The sequence below is a fragment of the Mustela nivalis genome, assembly GCF_964662115.1.
Source record: "Mustela nivalis genome assembly, chromosome: 2".
NCBI classification, from domain to species: domain Eukaryota; kingdom Metazoa; phylum Chordata; class Mammalia; order Carnivora; family Mustelidae; genus Mustela; species Mustela nivalis.
The window spans coordinates 168543767-168561375 of NC_139021.1; the positions used below are offsets into that span (position 1 = coordinate 168543767).

General features: G+C 48.8%; 1 protein-coding gene across 1 annotated transcript; it reads left to right on the forward strand.

The window, feature by feature from the left end:
- The first annotated feature begins 12723 nt into the window (after nucleotides 1-12723).
- ADRA2A (adrenoceptor alpha 2A) lies at nucleotides 12724-15648 on the forward strand. Its single transcript, XM_082714326.1, has one exon. It carries the CDS (start codon nucleotides 12859-12861, stop codon nucleotides 14254-14256), a length of 1398 nt encoding a protein of 465 aa, XP_082570452.1. The 5' UTR covers nucleotides 12724-12858; the 3' UTR covers nucleotides 14257-15648.
- The last annotated feature ends 1961 nt before the right edge of the window (nucleotides 15649-17609 follow it).

Sequence of the window (17609 nt, forward strand, 5' to 3'; positions counted from 1 at the left end):
CAATTTCATGAACCTAAAACTGCTCTAAAAAAATAAAGTTTAGATGTGGATGGAACTAGATATTATGCTGAGTGAAATAAGTCAATCAGAGAAAGGCAATTATCATATGATCTCCCTGATATGAGGAAGTGGAGATGCAACCAGGGGGGTTTGGGGGGTAGGAAAAGAATTGTTTCATTTGAAACAAGATGGGATCAGGAGGAAGACAAACTATAAGAGACTCTTAATCTCACAAAACAAAGGGTTGCTGGTGGGGAGGGGGCTAGGGAGAAGGTGGTGGGGTTATGGACATTGGGGAGGGTATGTGCTATGGTGAGTGCTGAGAAGTGTGTAAACCTGGCAATTCATAGACCTGTACCCCTGGGGCTAATAATACATTATATGTTAATTTTAAAAAGTCAAAAAATGTGAAGGATGGGAAGAAGACAGAGCACACAAATTACAAATTAGATTCATAGTGTTGCATCTAGTTGTAGTTTAGTGATTTGCATTGCTGTATAACATTTCATCCTGGAAATATACCACATTTTTTTTTTAACCATTCTACCATTTTGATAGATAATAAAATTGTTTCCAATTTTGAGTTTCTATGGATATTTTTAAACGTGTCTCTTAATAAACAGACATGCATATATATATTAATATATACCTAAGAGTGAAATTATTATAGAATATACATATGTTCAGCTTTAAAATATACTGCTGAACAATTTTCCAAAGTGTTTGAATTAATTTACATATCTACCAGTAAAAGTGTGAGAATTCCAATAGGTCCACATTTTGTCTGACACTTAGTATTTTAGCCATTCTGGTATGTTTATAGTTAGCCTCTCAAATTTTGAAACACCATTTTTCTCAGAAATATTCTAGTTGTTACTTCTTTGGTATTATAAATTGACTCTTGTACTTTCTCCAAGAAATTATGGCAGTACTCTGATGCCCCAAGTGGTAAAAAGCAGCCTCAAAGTATCATTTCTTTATGATTTTGTACTGTTTTACTCCTGGCTGTACAAGTGACTTACAAGCCCTAGCATGGAGTTATTGTGCAACTCTCAGAGTTGGCCTTGATAACATGCTAACATTCCCAGATACTGCATATTGACTCTTACCACACTAATAGTGAACATGGTTAGTCCCTCTTTAGCACATTTAAAAAAAGTCAATTTCATTTTGCAATCAATATTGTCAAAATCATGTTGTTTTTTAAAGTTTATTTTGTTTGGATAACGTCTGTTAAAAGCTAATTAATTGCCTTCGCCAAAATATAATCTTAAAATGGCATTTCTGCATTTCTTCAGTATGAATTTCCTATTTTTAAATGTTCGCTTCTTTTCCTCGCCAGTAACATTCTTCTGATTCATTGCATTCTAATGTGGAGAAAAACAAGAAATAAATATTTTAGTGATCTGAAAAAATATTGTAAAAATAGAAAAAAATGTAGTGAAGTCTTATCATCAACTAGGGAGGATATTAAGGTGTTGGTGAAAAAGACATTAGAGTTTGTCTGAGTTGGTCTGGCAAATCTTGTGTTGCTTCCACTGTTTTCTTCAGATCTCTGGATTACCTAGGCTAATGCTATCTGAGATTTATTAGAAATGCATTTTCTAGCCTGGTCTCTATCCACAACTGCCTAGACATTCCAATATAGTTCTCCACTACTCATGAACAGTGCTCCCTAGGACTCTGTGCTACAATTCATGCTAGGGTTAGGTGAGGACCCTTAGATTCTTCTAGAGTTTTAGAACACAGTCCCCTTAAACATGCATCATTACCAAGCTATCTTTCACAAAACATCTTTTTTTTTTTTTAAAGATTTCATTTATTTATTTGACAGAGATCACAAGTAGGCAGAGAGGCAGGCAGAGAGAGACGAAAGGAAGCAGGCTCCCTGCCGAGCAGAGAGCCTGATGCGGGACTCGATCCCAGGACCGTGAGATCATGACTTGAGCTGAAGGCAGAGGCTTTAACCCACTGAGCTACCCAGGCGCCCACAAAACATCTTTTTGAGGTGAGGTCTCTTTCTCCTTTGTGGCCTCTCTTGTGTTATTACATCCTATATACTACTTATGTAGAAGAGAGTAGGAAATAATTAGCAATATTAGTAATGATACATATCATGAATTAGCCATTAGTATATGGTAGGCAGTATTGTCGAGTACTTAATATGCATCATCTCATCTAATTCCTGCCACAGGAAATAAGTTCTATTATTCCCAGTTTACAGATGCTGAAACTGAGGTTCACAGAGGTTAAGTGATGTCTGTGTGGGCACAGGGTAAGTAGGGGAAACTGATTCAAATACAGGCCTGTGTGTTTCAAAAGTGCCAAGAGTCTTAAAGTAAATTTCCAGCTTATATTAGAAATTTAAACAATCAAACAAAAACCAAAATAAGGATGGAGTGAGAGGGTAAAGAAGAATATGCAGCTATTAAATATTCTGGCAAAGTAGGAAGGATGCAATCCAAAAAAGGGGAGAAGGGATACCAATTAACACCATAATGTACCACTTAATGCCCACTAGGATGGCTATAATGAAAAAGAAAGCTAATACCACACATTGGTAAGGACGTGAAGAAACTGGAATGCTCAGATTACTGGTGGAAATGTAAAGTGGTGCAGATGCTTTGGAAAAGAGTCTGGAAGTTCCAAAATATTAACACAGACCTATAGATGACCCAACTCCTAGATATACATCCAAGGGAAATGAAAACATGTGTCTACATAAAAACTTGTACATTAATATTCGTTCAGCATTATTAATAATAGCTAAAAGTGGAAATAGTCAACTAATCATCGATTAATGAATAAATAGAATGTGATATACCCACAGAATGGAATAGTATTTGTCAATAAAAAAGAGGAATACTGATTATATTACAATATGGATAAACACTGGAAACATGCTAAATGAAACAATCCAGTCACAAAATGCCACAAATTATATGATTTCATCTACACAAAATGTCAGTAGAGAGAAAACTATAGAGACTGAAAGTAGATAAATGGTTGCCCGGGCTGGGAGAAGTGTGGGAAATGGAAAGTGATTTCTAATTGGTACACTATTCCTTTTTGGAGTGATGACAGTTTCCTATAACTGATTGTGGGGGTGCTTGTACAATTCTGAGAATATACTAAGAATCATTGAATTGTTTAGGTGGATGAATTGTGGTATATGAATTATATCTTGATGAAATTGTTGAAAAGGGAGAGAGAGGAAAATAGAGGTAATTTTTGTGTAGATGACAGCTGAAAGATACCACTGAAAAGCAATATACCATATAATGAAAGGTTAGTAAGAAAAAAAAAAACCTAGGCATTATTAAAAAACATATTAATTCAAAGATAACCACTAGAAGAAAAAGACAAGCCTTCCTACCTAATTTCTGTTAAATCAAGAAAGGAAAAAATAGAGAACACAATTAATATAATACAGAATTTTAAGATAAGATACTATGACAAAAATGAGACCAAAACTTAACACAATATACTGTATGCTATTGACTCATTGAGAATGTATGATATACATGAATAATAACCAGTAGATACAATGGATGAGAAAATCCCATTTACATTAGGAAGAAGAAAAATAAAATAATAATAAGAAATAATAAGAAATGTTCAAAAGCATAGATACAGATGTAGATATTAATACATACAGTAAAAAACATATAAAAATACATATTGTAAAAAACACTCCTAAAAAACAGAGGAGACTTGAACAATTTGAAAGACATTTCTTCTCCTCAAATAGGATATCTCAGCATCATCCAGATATTGATTCTCCCTAAATTAATAGCAATGTACACAATAGCCCAAATACAGGAAGATCCCAGATGTCCATTGACTGATGAATGGATAAAGAAAATACAGTATATACATACTATATACAGTATATATATATATTTCATTATATACATTATATATACAGTATGTATAAGAAGATATATATATATACTCTATCTTCTGTATATATATCTTCTTATACATACTGTGTATATATGAATATAATAGGATATTACTCAGCTATCAAAAAGAATGAAATCGTGCCTTTTGCAATAGTGTGGATGGAGCTAGAGGGTATTATACTAAATAAAATAAGTCCGAGAAAGCAAATCATATATGATTTCACTCATATGCAGTATTTAAGAAACAAAACAAATGAACATAAGGGAAGGGAAGGAGAAATAAAGTAAGATGAAAATAGAGAGGGAGGCAAACTAGAAGAGATGTTAAACTCTAGGAAACAAACAGGGTTGCTGGAGGGGGGGATGGTGTGAGGATGGGGTAACTGGGTGACGGGCATTAAGGAGGGGACTTGATATAATGGGTGTTATATGCAACTGGTGAATCACTAAATTCTACCCCTGAAACTAATACGGCAGTGTATGTCAGCTGAACTGAATTTAAATAAAGAATTTAAAAGATTTTAGTGAAAAAAATACCTATGAGTTTGTATGGAGGAAAACAAGTCAATGTTAAAGTTTTTATGACAAAATGAATATTCAAGAATACCAAGGAGAGCACTGAAATGGAAGCACTAAGAGAGGGGACTAGTCTTATCAGACAAATAATAAAATAATACTGAAAAAAATTAAAGCTTTTATTCTTTTATTATTATTACTAAGATTAAGAGATCTAAATGTAAAAATTAAAACTATACAAGTAACTGGGAGGAAAACATAGGTGAGAAAACCTTTCTAACTATGACCAAAATAGCTAAATATAGAAAAAATAAGCTAAAAATATAGACCATTGACAAAAAGATGTAAAATTGACCAATGTAGATCTGGAAAGGATGCTTAGCTGTACTCATAAGAGAAATGCATACTAAGGCTACAATGAGATACTATTTTTCACCCATCAGGTTTGCAAAATTTGAAAGTTTGACAATATGATATGCTCCATTTACAAGACTTGGGGAAATGGGCCCTTGAATATGTGACCCGAGAGAATGCAAAATGGTGCAAGCCCTGTGGAGGGAAATGCAGCAATATCTACAAAAATTACACGCATTTGCCTTTTAACCCAGCAGTCTCACTCCTAGGAATGTAAACTCAAGCTATGTTTCCAACAAAAGGAGAGTGCGCATGCACAAGTTACCCGTCCCAGCATCATTTATAATGGCAAAGTACTGGAATCATCAAGATGTCCAAGCATAGGAAATTGGTTGAATAAGCAATGATATGTACACACCATGGAATGCTATGCAGCTATGAAAAAAAAGATGAAAATAAGGTCGATACGAACTGATATGGAGTGATTTACAGGAGATATGTTGTTTGCTTATCTTCACAGAAGGAAGACAATGAAACTGGTTTAAGTGGGGAGGTGGTGGGAGGCATCACGATGCGATGACACTTTTCTGTTTTGTATAGTTTTGACTTTTGGAAGCATATTTTGCATATTCATAATGTAAAGTAAATCAGAAGGGGAAACTTAAAAAAAAAAAAAAACCCAAAACACTGGAAGCAAACAAACATATAAAACTGTATTTGACTGTCCTGAGGGAATTATATTTCTTCAGTCGGGTGCAAGGTAGAGGAGAACTGCTTACAATTTCTGAACTCTTTAAAAAAAAGTTTAGGTGAGGGGTGCCTGGGTGGCTCAGTCGGCTAAGCGCCTGCCTTTGGCTCAGGTCATGATCCCAGAGTCCTGGGATGGAGTCCCACATTGGGCTCCTTACTCAGTAGGGAGCCTGCTTCTCCCTCTCCCTCTGCAGAAACCCCTGCTTGTGATCTCTCTCTCTCAAATAAATAAATAAAATCTTTAAAAATTTTTAGATAAAATTCAGATGACACAAAATTACCCATTTTATTTTTTTAATGAGCCATTTTAAAGTGATTATTTCATAATGTTGAGCAACTGTCACCTCTACCTAGTTCCAAAACATTTTTTCATCACCCCCACAACAATCCTCACACCCCAAAAGTGCTTGCTCCCTCTTTCACCTTCTTAAAGCCCCGGCAAGGACAAATCTGCTTTCTGCCTTCCTGGATTTGCCAATTTGGAATCTTGTGTGTAAATGCAATCCTACAGTACATGACTTCTGTGTCTGGTCTCTTTCCCTTAGCATACTGTAGTCTCTGAACTCCTTTTAGTAGCTTGATTTTTTCTTTTTTTTTTTTTTTTTTGTAGTGGCATAGCTGAAGAAGCAGTGCTGAAACTATTTTATACACATTATAAGACTGAGCAAATACATAGCAGTGCTCAGGCTGGTTTTGGACCACAGGTTTTGTCTTTCCTTTTACGGCCACTGTTGCCAAAGTAGAGTGTTCGAAGTGTCTGCTCTGCTGCATTCTGTCGGTCATATACAGGCACAGCTCCCAGGTGAGCTGGGGTTTACTGCTGCGAGGACCCCTGCTCCCTTCTCTCGGGGTTCCCCTGACGCTATCACTTGTAGCAAACACACCCTTTCTGTGCTTCTTGGTTAGAAAGATGGATTTCTTCTGGAGTTTGTGAAATCATTTCCAGGGAGCGTTGATAGCCAGACCACATTTTACATTGTGTGCGTGTGTGCATGGGTGTGTGCGCACATGCGTGCGTGCGTGTGTGTGTGTGTGTGTTATGTTTCAGGCACCGTGTCTCCATGGTTTCTTTGAGTAAATGTGAAGGGTGAATTCACCTTACCTATCCAGATAAATGAATGTTAGTTTAAGAGTTATTAACATCGGTGACCATTATCTCCTTTACCCCCAGGAGCAGCTCCTATCACACCTGAGAATGAATAGCCATCACCTGACGTAACTGATTCGAGGTTTGCTTTTCCTTAAGCTTCTGGACGAAACAGGCAAGATAATCGCCTGGACGTGATGGGAAAGGGCACTTATTTATGGGGACTGCCCTGCAGAGCTGCAGGAAGTGACGACAAGGTTCCTGTGTGGGCACACACGGCCCTCCCCGGTCCCAGGGTTGTGGAAACACAAACACGTCCATGTCCAGGGCTGCCGCGAGGGGCCAGAGAGGAGCCCAGCCTGTTCTTGCACCCGGGAGGGATCGCCCATCCTGGCACAGGGCTCTCTTCTTGGTCTGGGGCTGGTGGTGGCAGAAGACACCCACCTTCCCCTCCCAGGGATATGGGTGAGAAGGGCCAGTGCTCTCGAGAAAAAGCAGGAGGCAGCGGCAGGACGTCTCACTTGTTTTTGTGAGCACAGCGAGACAACCCGGCAGCAGGCAGCTTGTGATGAGACGCACGCAGGAAGGGGGAGATCAGGCAGCACCGAACAACAGCTCTCATCCTGGCCTTTCTCTGCACTTACACTCACCCTCCCTCCCTTATGGTGGGACCCCGAAGGGCTCTGGCACGGGTTACAAGAAAGTGCAGGAATTAAACAATGGCTCAGAGGGAGCAACAGGGTTTTTTTCCTAGTGACTGCCCTCCCACCACCCCTGTGGCAGGGATTTGACAGATGTCCCTGGTTCGGGGCAGCATTCCGTGCCAGCTGTGCACGTGGCGGGGGCAGCGGTGGGGACACGGCGTTCCCCACCTGCTCCTGGTGTTCGGATGGATGACAATGTGTGTTGAGTACCGTCTGCGTGCGTGGGTGTGTGCCCTATGTTTGTGTGTCTGCACTCCTGTTCCTGAGGGTTATGTCACAGCCTAGGAGCCCAGGCTAATGAGGCATGAGTTTGTTGGGTCTTTTTGTTTTTTGTTTTTTTTTCCCCTTAGTCAAGCCTTCAAGAAGAAAGAAATTAAGCAATTAATAATACCTCCTACCCAGTTCCCTCACTCCCTTCAGACAAAGGCAAGGTATAATTTGGTGTTGACTGACCCTTTAGTTACAAATGGAATTCCAGGACAAACAGATTATGGAGTTTAAGCAGCTTTCATTTACTGGCAAATTACCTAGCTGATAGTTATAAATAGAACATCTCTCATCACTTATATTTTTCTTTTCTTTTTTTTTTTTTAGGAAAAAATCTATAGAGACATAACAAAAGACAGAGATAGATAGATAGACTATGAGAGAATCCTATACTCAAGTCCCCGAACTACTTAAGATACCTCAACTAATTCCTGACTTTGGAATGAAGTGCTAGCCATCGTAGGCACCTTCTTCTGGGCCTCTTCCCTCTTGGAAACCTTAATGGAAAGTGGTATCCATCCATTCCCTAATTCTTTGATGCAGTCATCACCCACGCATTTAACCGTTATCTATGCCAGCGCGTCTTACATTTGGTATTTATTGGATTACCCAGGAACTTGTTAATAATACAAGTCCTACCACAGTCTTGTTGAATCTCCAAGGGGTAGGTTCCAGAAACTTGATTTCCAGAAAGCCTGGTTTATGTAAGTTCTTGGCATACAAAGATGAACAGAACAGTCCTTCCCCCTTACTATACTACTGTATAAACGAACAGGTGAGCAGGTGCAATAAAAGGTCACCCGAGCCATTAAGGGAGTACGTATGGGCGCCCAGGAGAGTGGGGTTGTGACTTCTGTCACAACTCCGTGGTTGTGTAAGCGGTGTTTTGGTGCTGGCTCTCCATCAAGTGCTCAGTCTTGTGGGGAGGACGCTCGATGCTTCCTCTCGTGTGGCAGCGTCAGATGTGGAGTGAAGGGACGCGTCTGGCCCCGCACTGCCCTGCTCTAGCGGCCACACAATGGACTAGAGCGAAGAGGATACAGGGACCAACTGACAGCTCGTCCACACTCGTATTTCTGAGGATTCTCTTGCAGGTTTCCTATTGTCAGTGTGGTAGAGGACAGCACCCACAGAAAGGCAGTTAGAAAGCTCAGTGGGCTTAAAATCAGGACAGATCTGACCCTGCTACTTATTAGATGAACTTTCTACTTAGCCGGTTTTCCTCTCTGAGTCTTGTTTTTCCCATCTGCAAAGATAGGTAGTATATACATTATAGGGTTGTTTTGGGGGATCATACACAATACATGGAATACATAAACTGCTTAGCATCATGCCTGGTATGGGGTCAGTGCTAACAAATAGTATTTATGTTTATTAATACTAACAATAGCGGTGGACCCCCACTTGGATGCCCAGAGGTGACTTCTTGAGCCACAGAAGTCAACCTCCATATTGCAGTGGCTCTTACCTGTTTGGCCTCAGATCCCTGAGGCCTGGGATAGCCCCCTGGCTGTCCCACTGGCCGCCAGGGCAGTGATTCCTAATCTGGAACACCTTCTCTGTAGTTCAGGTTGACTGGCTGAAAGTCCTCAGGGTGTTTGGTTGCTCCCTCCCTGCCCCCCCCCCCAACCTGTCTCCCTTAGGCCACTGAGTCCTGAGCGCACTGGTTAGCACCTGCCAAGCAACCTTTTCAAATACACGTGCTGCCTCCCACCACAGACCTGACAAATCATGACAGTGCAGGGGGAGCACTGATAAGTGTGTTTGATCTTCCGGGGCAAGGCTGACAAATAAGCCTGGTTAGGAAGTATTGTCTTTGTGGATGTCTCTCTGCTCAGTGTTGCCTCATTCAGCTAGCACAGCACTAAATCTTCTAGCAAAAAATAATGGTGCCCACTTAGCTTTTTAAGCTCAGTTAGACTGACCCTGTGTGTCAAAGAAATAGGCCAAGGGCCTGGTGATAAGGGGCATGTACAAGAGGAAGGAGGTAGAACTCTGCAGGTGAGGGGCTCTGGACACAGCCCGGGACTAGCCAAAGCTAGGAAATGTTGGCGACTGGTCTCACAGACCTTAGTGCCTTGAAAGACCTCTCTTCTCATTTTAGTAGAAAAGACTCCAAACCCAGGAATTAAGGAACTGACTGGCTCTTTGGGAAGCCTTCAGAAAATGTGGCAAGAGGGGTCATACACAGGCTAGCCGCAGAGAACCAAGAAAGCAAAGTCCTTCAGCCTGCGTTTTCACTTTCTGTCTTGCCTCTGAAATGAGACGGGAGGACCGCAGCACGTTCGCAGGGGTAGGGAGAGGGGCAGCGGAGGCTGTCCAGGACGCCCTCCTCAAGTTCTGTCAATAGCACCGTGAGCCCCAGAATGCCTTGGCCTTGGGTTTTTGTGTCTCTCATCATTCATACTCGAAGTTAAGGGCTCCTGGTTGCTGTGCAAAAATGAGTGTATCACCTGGCCAGCTGAGCCTAGTGCCATGTTACTGCATCCTGCTAGGAGACTCAGAGCCGAGATTTGAGTAGAGGGTGGGGAGTGATGGGCTCAACAGAGGGAGGAAATTCTGTCTTCTCAGCTTTCTTTAGATCCTCCAGAAAAGGGCTTTTTGGCTCCTCAGAATGAAGACTAGTAGAGGAGTTCTTCTGACTGGATCAGAGATTGGGAGATGAAAGTCAAATGAGACTCTGTGAAATGCTTTGAAAAGATACAGACTTCCTGACTATGTCCATCCAGAGATGCTGTTTCAATCACTGTATCACTGGTGCGATATGTAGACATCATCTGGGACCTAATGTGAGGCTCCAGGCCTTGCATTCCTCCCCACCCCTAGCCTGCACCTTGCCGTTGGGGGAGGTGATCTGCTGGGTCTTGAAATTCCAACTTACTGGATTCCAGAAGGCATTCTGCTTTATCAGGTCCTTCAATTAGGTAACTTTTCTCTTAATCTCTAGCATTAACAGAGCCTGTCCTCCTGGGCTTACCCTTAAACTGCCTGCTGATCTGAAAAGCGAAGATAACACAACTCAGGCTTTTCCGTGGGCAACTGCTGAGATCTATGGTCCCGCAACCAGCAGGCTGAGAAGAACTAGTCCTTCCCCTGGCTCCAGGCTATTCCGGTCAGAGAGAACACGGAAATGATTCTCTCCTCTTTGGGCCAGCACCCCTCCTCCTTAACTAAAAGACGGTGGGCAAGCATCCGAGATGGGGGCGGGGAAGGGGAGGAGACTAGCTCTCCCGCCTCCACCAACACAAAATGGTTGGTGGCCGGCTAGAACTGGGCAATCATTAGGGTACGCCGCAGGCATCTCGGATCTGTGGGCACGGCGGGCGGTGCCTTGGCCAGGATGGGATGCCAGTCCTGGTCCTGAAGCCTGCTGAGCCCTTCCCAATGTGACTTTCTCAGGCGAACTCCCACTCCCGACACACCAAGTATATGCTTTAGGAAGATTTCTGCAACGTGACAAAATGCCATTTAAAATCTGGGTTCTCTTTTCCTGAGCTCGGACCCAAACTTGTCTTGAAAAAGGAGAAGGCGCTGGAGGCAAAGGACTGCAGAGGCGGAAGAAAGGGCCCGGCGTGGCGGCCGTGACGAAGAGCTGCCAGCAGGTGTCAGTGCGCCCTCGCTCAGTCGCGGCGCCTGGCCGCCGCCTCCAGGACCCCTCCTCACCGCTGTGTAAGGGGGCGCGGTCCAGACACCTCCCGCCGCCGGTGTCCCGCAGGCTGCTCTGAGGCTCAGACCGCACGTGGCCTCCTCTCCCCAGAGCGGAGCTCTGGACTCAGGCGGGTCCCGCTCTCCGGGGGTCCGTCCCATTCCGCCCCAAGGGTTCGATGCGAACCCGAGCCTTCCTTTCTCACCGGGACCCCACTCGCCTCACCGCCAGGAGTCCTTGCGGGCGAGAGCGGCGCGGCCCAGGACCAGGCTGCTTCGAGTGCTGCTGGTCCCGGTGGGTGCTGCTCCCGATTCGGGCCAGGGTCCCCCACTCTCTTTCCTCCGACCCAGCTCGATGGGGGCACTCCCCGGTACCAGCTGCCCTCAACTGGGCCGGCCCGGAGCTGCTCGGCCAATTCCCAGCAGGGGCCGCTCCCACTCCCCGGGCTCTTTAAACCCCTCGCTCCAGGTACCCGCCTCTCCAAAGAGCCCGTCCCACCAGGGGAGCAGCGCTCCCCAAGGTCCCACGCGGGGCGAGGGCGCTAGACCCGCGGAGGAGAGGCGCAAGGGGCGGGGGAGGGTCGGTTTCCCACGTGGGGGCTGACGCCGGCTGCTCGGCAACGCCGGCTTGATCCTGGGGCTATAAAACCAGTCCACCGTGAGCGCGGCGGAGCAGCAGCGGCTCCGGCTTCGTTGCAGACGCCCAGCAGCCGGCGCGCCGCCTCCCGGCCACCCCCAGCACCTTCTCCCCCTGGCCCCGCGTTCCTGCCCCAACTCAAGCTGCCCTCGGACCCCGGCCGGTTCGGCTGCCCCCAGCGCCCGCAGTCGCCGGGCCAACGCCCTAGGAGACCGTGTGCCTCGGCCGCGGCTCTCGGAGGGTCCATCGGCCACCTGCCCCGGCCCACCTGAGGACGGGGGCGTCTTCATGCGGCCCGCACACGGCTCACCCCGCCGCCGTCGCCGCCCCCGAGCTCCGCGCGCCCAGCCCCAGCCCCAGCTGGGCACGCAACTTTGGAAGTCCGGCGGCGCTCGGAGAGAGGCGGCAGAGTCCGCACCCTGGCCCCAGCCCGGGCCCGGCCGGCATCGCCGCGTCTGGGGGCAGCGAGAGAGTCGGTAATCGCTTCGGGGATGTGAGAAGACAGACATAGGACCCCAGGCCCGCATCGGCGCCCCTCGGTTGCCTCCCGGGGTGGGGGCGGGCCCCGCACACGGTAAGACCTCTTGCTTTCGCTCAGGCTCGAGAGTCAAGATAGAGCTAGATTTTAAATTTTCTGTCATCCCTCCAAGCGATCAGGCCACCGATGATTTCTGTTCTCCCTTCTTGAAGAATAAATCTCCCTTTCCCCATCGGCTCGACCTACTCTCTCCCGCCGCTTAGAAATAAAACTTGTGCGGAGCTGGGAAGGAGAAGTCGCCCCCCACGAGCGCCAGCAGCGCGGGCCGGGCGCCGTTCGCGGGAGCCGGGTCCATGGGCTGTTAGCCGCCCCCCAGCTCAGGCCGGCGTCCCCGCGGCCCCCTCCCCATGTGAGGCGCCGCAGGGCGAGCGGGGCGCGGGAGGAAGAGGAGGACCCACGGGCGCCGGGCCGGAAGGCAGCTGGCAGCAGGCCCAGGCAAGCGGGCACCCGCGTTCATGTTCCGCCAGGAGCAGCCGCTGGCCGAGGGCAGCTTCGCGCCCATGGGCTCCCTGCAGCCGGACGCGGGCAACGCGAGCTGGAACGGGACCGAGGCGCCAGGGGGCGGCGCCCGGGCCACCCCTTACTCCCTGCAGGTGACGCTGACTCTGGTGTGCCTGGCCGGCCTGCTCATGCTGCTCACGGTGTTCGGCAACGTGCTTGTCATCATCGCGGTGTTCACAAGCCGCGCGCTGAAGGCGCCCCAGAACCTCTTCCTGGTGTCTCTGGCCTCGGCCGACATCCTGGTGGCCACGCTCGTCATCCCTTTCTCGCTGGCCAACGAGGTCATGGGCTACTGGTATTTCGGCAAGGCGTGGTGTGAGATCTACCTGGCGCTCGACGTGCTCTTCTGCACCTCGTCCATCGTGCACCTGTGCGCCATCAGCCTGGATCGCTACTGGTCCATCACGCAGGCCATCGAGTACAACCTGAAGCGCACGCCGCGCCGCATCAAGGCCATCATCGTCACCGTGTGGGTCATCTCGGCCGTCATCTCCTTCCCGCCGCTCATCTCCATCGAGAAGAAGGGCGGCGGCGGCGGCCCGCAGCCGGCCGAGCCGCGCTGCGAGATCAACGACCAGAAGTGGTACGTAATCTCGTCGTGCATCGGCTCCTTCTTCGCGCCCTGCCTCATCATGATCCTGGTCTACGTGCGCATCTACCAGATCGCCAAGCGCCGCACCCGCGTGCCGCCCAGCCGCCGGGGCCCGGACGCCGCCGCCGCGCCGCCGGGGGGCGCCGAGCGCAGGCCCAACGGCCTGGGCCCGGAGCGCGGCGTGGGTCCCGTGGGCGCCGAGGCCGAGCCTCTGCCCGCGCAGCTCAACGGCGCCCCCGGGGAGCCCGCGCCGGCCGGGCCGCGCGACGCGGACGCGCTGGACCTGGAGGAGAGCTCGTCGTCCGAGCACGCCGAGCGGCCCCCGGGGCCCCGCAGGTCCGAGCGCGGTCCCCGGGCCAAGGGCAAGGCCCGGGCGAGCCAGGTGAAGCCCGGGGACAGCCTGCCGCGGCGCGGGCCGGGGGCCACGGGGCTCGGGGCGTCGGCGGCGGGGCCAGGGGAGGAGCGTGGCGGGGGCGCCAAGGCGTCGCGCTGGCGCGGGCGGCAGAACCGCGAGAAGCGCTTCACGTTCGTGCTGGCCGTGGTCATCGGCGTGTTCGTGGTGTGCTGGTTCCCCTTCTTCTTCACGTACACGCTCACGGCCGTGGGCTGCTCCGTGCCGCGCACGCTTTTCAAGTTCTTCTTCTGGTTCGGCTACTGCAACAGCTCGTTGAACCCGGTCATCTACACCATCTTCAACCACGATTTCCGCCGGGCCTTCAAGAAGATCCTCTGCCGGGGGGACAGGAAACGGATCGTGTGAGCGCCGGGTGCGCGGCCCGCGAACAGACTGGCGCCCGCTGTAGTCGACGGGGATCGAGGGGCGCATCTATGCAGTCCCAGCACACTGAAACCCGGGTCCTGCCTACTCGGTGTTTTCCTGACCCGGCCTTGCCCTGCGGCTCCTGTGGGCCTCTACTCTTCCCTACTCCCCTCCCCCCAGGGAAAAGAACTGGCTGGGGGGGGCAGGAGGCCGCCCAGTTGTTGTTAGGGTCGCTTATGACTTGGAGCGATCCTCCTTGGTTCTTGGGTGTCCCCTAATCAGTATTGTTTCCTAAAGGTATTTTCACCTCCCTTGAGTCCAGCTGTCAGTGCAGATCAGAGCAAAAAAGCACTGAATGGACCCCAGAGGGTATGGTTCACGAAGGATTAAGGGATGGGGGTTACCCCGTCCTAGCTAATTGCTCTCTCTTTCCCCCCAACTCTGTTTTTAAAAAATGCTCAGGGCAGCCCTGCCCATCCGCCCTTCCCCCCACTGTAAATAAACACTATTTTTGATAGTACACGCTAAGGTCCCCAGTGTCTGGGCTTGTGATGCTGTTGGAGATGCCTTTGAGGCAGACACATGATCTTAGGTTCAGGCCCGGCCCCTTTGCAATGCAAGTCCCTTTCTGGTGACTGCCCCTTGGGGCTGGACCTGCTTTGAGATTCCCTGAGGGGGAAAAGCTTTCTGTCCATTTTTTTCCCCTGTGCCTAACAGCATAATTGCCTTTTCCTATGTAAATATTACAAGGAGGGACCAAGACAGAAGGAAACGAACCTTTTTGCCTTGCAGCAGCCCTGTGTATAAAGCCATTATCCTCTGATGCACCCTTCGCCCCAGTAACTCACTTTAAAAGTCTTTCTTTCCTGGGTCCCTCCCTCCCTCTGTCCCACCTTCCCTCTCTCCAGGGCCACTGCTTGAAGAATATGTATGTTTCTCTCTTGTATGTTTGTGCACCTGCCCCTCCTTCTCTGAAAGTGCTGACTGCAAGAAATCTTTTAGCTGCTGTTTTTAGATGGAGGAGTGGAAATTATGTGGAAGAAGCAAACCTGATACAATTTGCCCAAGGTAAACAGTTCAAAAAGACAAATGAGCCTGCCAAACCGTGCAGTTCCTGCCCCGGGAGCTCTTAGGTATCAAAGTGCTGTCCTTTCCCCCCTGCTTTTCTGGTTGAGATCATGTCATTGACGAACTCCCAAAATCAAGGGAGGAGGGCGGACACCTCGTGTTTACATCGAAGTTTCTACACGTTTTAGACAGAGACTCTTTAAGGCCTGCGCTCTTATTTCACTAAAGATAAACTAACGGCAGCACTCGTTGCTAATGACAGTGGATTTTTTTTTTAATAAAAAGTTTACAGATCAAATGTGAAATAAATATGAATTAAATGGTTCTGTCTGTTATCTGAGTTTCCAAAGCTTTACGACCCTGGGAGCATCCGATTATATATATATATATATATTTTTTTTTTCTTCAATTAAAATTTTTAAATTAAACAGTAGAGTACATTGTAAAACAACTCAACTTTGAAAGTGTGAGCAATGGCAAGGCTACCATTTACCAAGTGTTTCTTTTTTTTAAAGATTCGTTTCGTTTTAGGGCAGGAGAGCGCGCATGCGTGCAATGGGGGGTGGGGAGGGGCGAAAGGAGAGGGAGAGAAGCTGAAATCCCAGGGAGGCCAACCCAGGGGTCCAAGCGGAACCGGAGGAGGGGACTCCACGAAGGGCTCCCCACCCAAGTGGGAGCTCACGACCCTGCTATCGTGACCTTGGCAGACAAGAGTCTGAAGCTTAACTGACCAAGGCACCCAGGCGCCCTTTACCAGGGGTCTCTGTTCGCTGGACGCTATCGTGAGCCCATTGTAGGCTCAGCTTCATTTAATCTTGCCCTCAAGCCCCATGAGGTAGGTACTATTATTATCTCCCTAGTACAGGTGAAGATACTGAGTCTCAGAGGGCAAGTGATTTGCTCAAGGTTAACAAGTGGCGGAAAGGCATCCCACCCCAGCTTTGTCTGGTTCCCGGTCTGCAGGCTGAGCCTCAGAGCCCTGCCAGAGTCATTCACACTAGTGCTCCCAGCAGGGAAGTCTCTATGCAGAGTGTGGTAGATACACAAAGTATGGGATACCGCTCAAGTGTGTAGATCTACAAAGTGTTACATGCTGCAAAGTGTCTGTGTGCCCCGAAGTGTGTATACACCTCAAAGTGTGAGTAGACCCCGAAGTGTGCAGTATACTTCAAAGTGTGCATGACTCCTTACAGTGTGAGGATCTGAAGCCTGCGGTATACAGCTCAGGGCATGGTCTCTGCACAGCGTGTGGTGGAGACACCTGCACAGAACCGTGTCTTCGTTGGTGGCTTGAATGGTCTCGGGCCGAAGGCGTGGATCCTTCCTGTTGCGTTCCTGTAGTATCCGTTTCCGCTCTGCTGTCCAGGATGGCTTCAGACCCTTGCCCTGTGGTTCTGGTTCTGTGACTTTGAAGCTGAAAGGGCCTTGAGAGACCAGAAATCCAGCCCCTCCTAGTCAGAGAGGAACTGACTTGCGAAGGGTCCTACAGCTCCGGGGACATGCTGCCTCGTTCAGTTTAGCAGCAGCTGATGGACGTGCGGCCCTGATGGAAGAGAGCTGCTCATGCAGGAGCTGGGTTTGAGGGCAATCAAGGCACAGGCAGTGGTTTGGGGAAGGCTGAACGGTAAGGCCAGCTACCTCTAACACATGCGCAGACCGACGCTGGACATCCCCCCAGAAGCAGGTCCTCGGCTCTCCCTGAGCTGTTTCTGTCCTCTCTGGGCAGTACTATCCAGTGTCTCTTACCTTCCTTACCTTCCTTGAGTTGGGAGTGAGGGTAGGTGTGCAGGGCTGGGAGAGTGAAGAGCCAGGAAGGGGCCTGGGGGGAGGGAGGATGATGGTTCTGAGAGGTCTCTGTGTGGGGGGGAGTTCCTGCCGTCACTGGTCATCGGAGCCTGCAGACAGAAGAGTGGGCAGGCCCTTGGCTCCTCGCCCAGGGGCTTCATGAGCCATGGCCTCTGGCACCCAGGCTGGCTGCCTGGTGTGGTGCCGGGCCCTGCTTTCCCTCCCCCCACAACTTCCCACTCCAGGGCACCTCTCGCCCCAAAGGCAAACACTGCCAGACAATAGGCCATCCTGGCAAGCCCCCAGGAACTGGGCTGTGTGTCCCAGACAAAGGAGCAGATACAAACACTGCTGTTGTTGACTCTCTCTGTTCTGTTCTGTCTGCCTGCCTGGGAGGTGTTGGCCTTGCCCTCGCCCCCAGAGGCCCTTGCTGCTTGGGAAAGAGACAAGTATGAGCAATGGTGGCACACAGTGCAGGCCTCTGGTGGGCACCCCCTCCC

Excerpts from the sequence above, each read along its gene's own strand:
- ADRA2A (XM_082714326.1), top strand. The coding sequence starts at position 12,859 with ATGTTCCGCCAGGAGCAGCCGCTGGCCGAGGGCAGCTTCGCGCCCATG.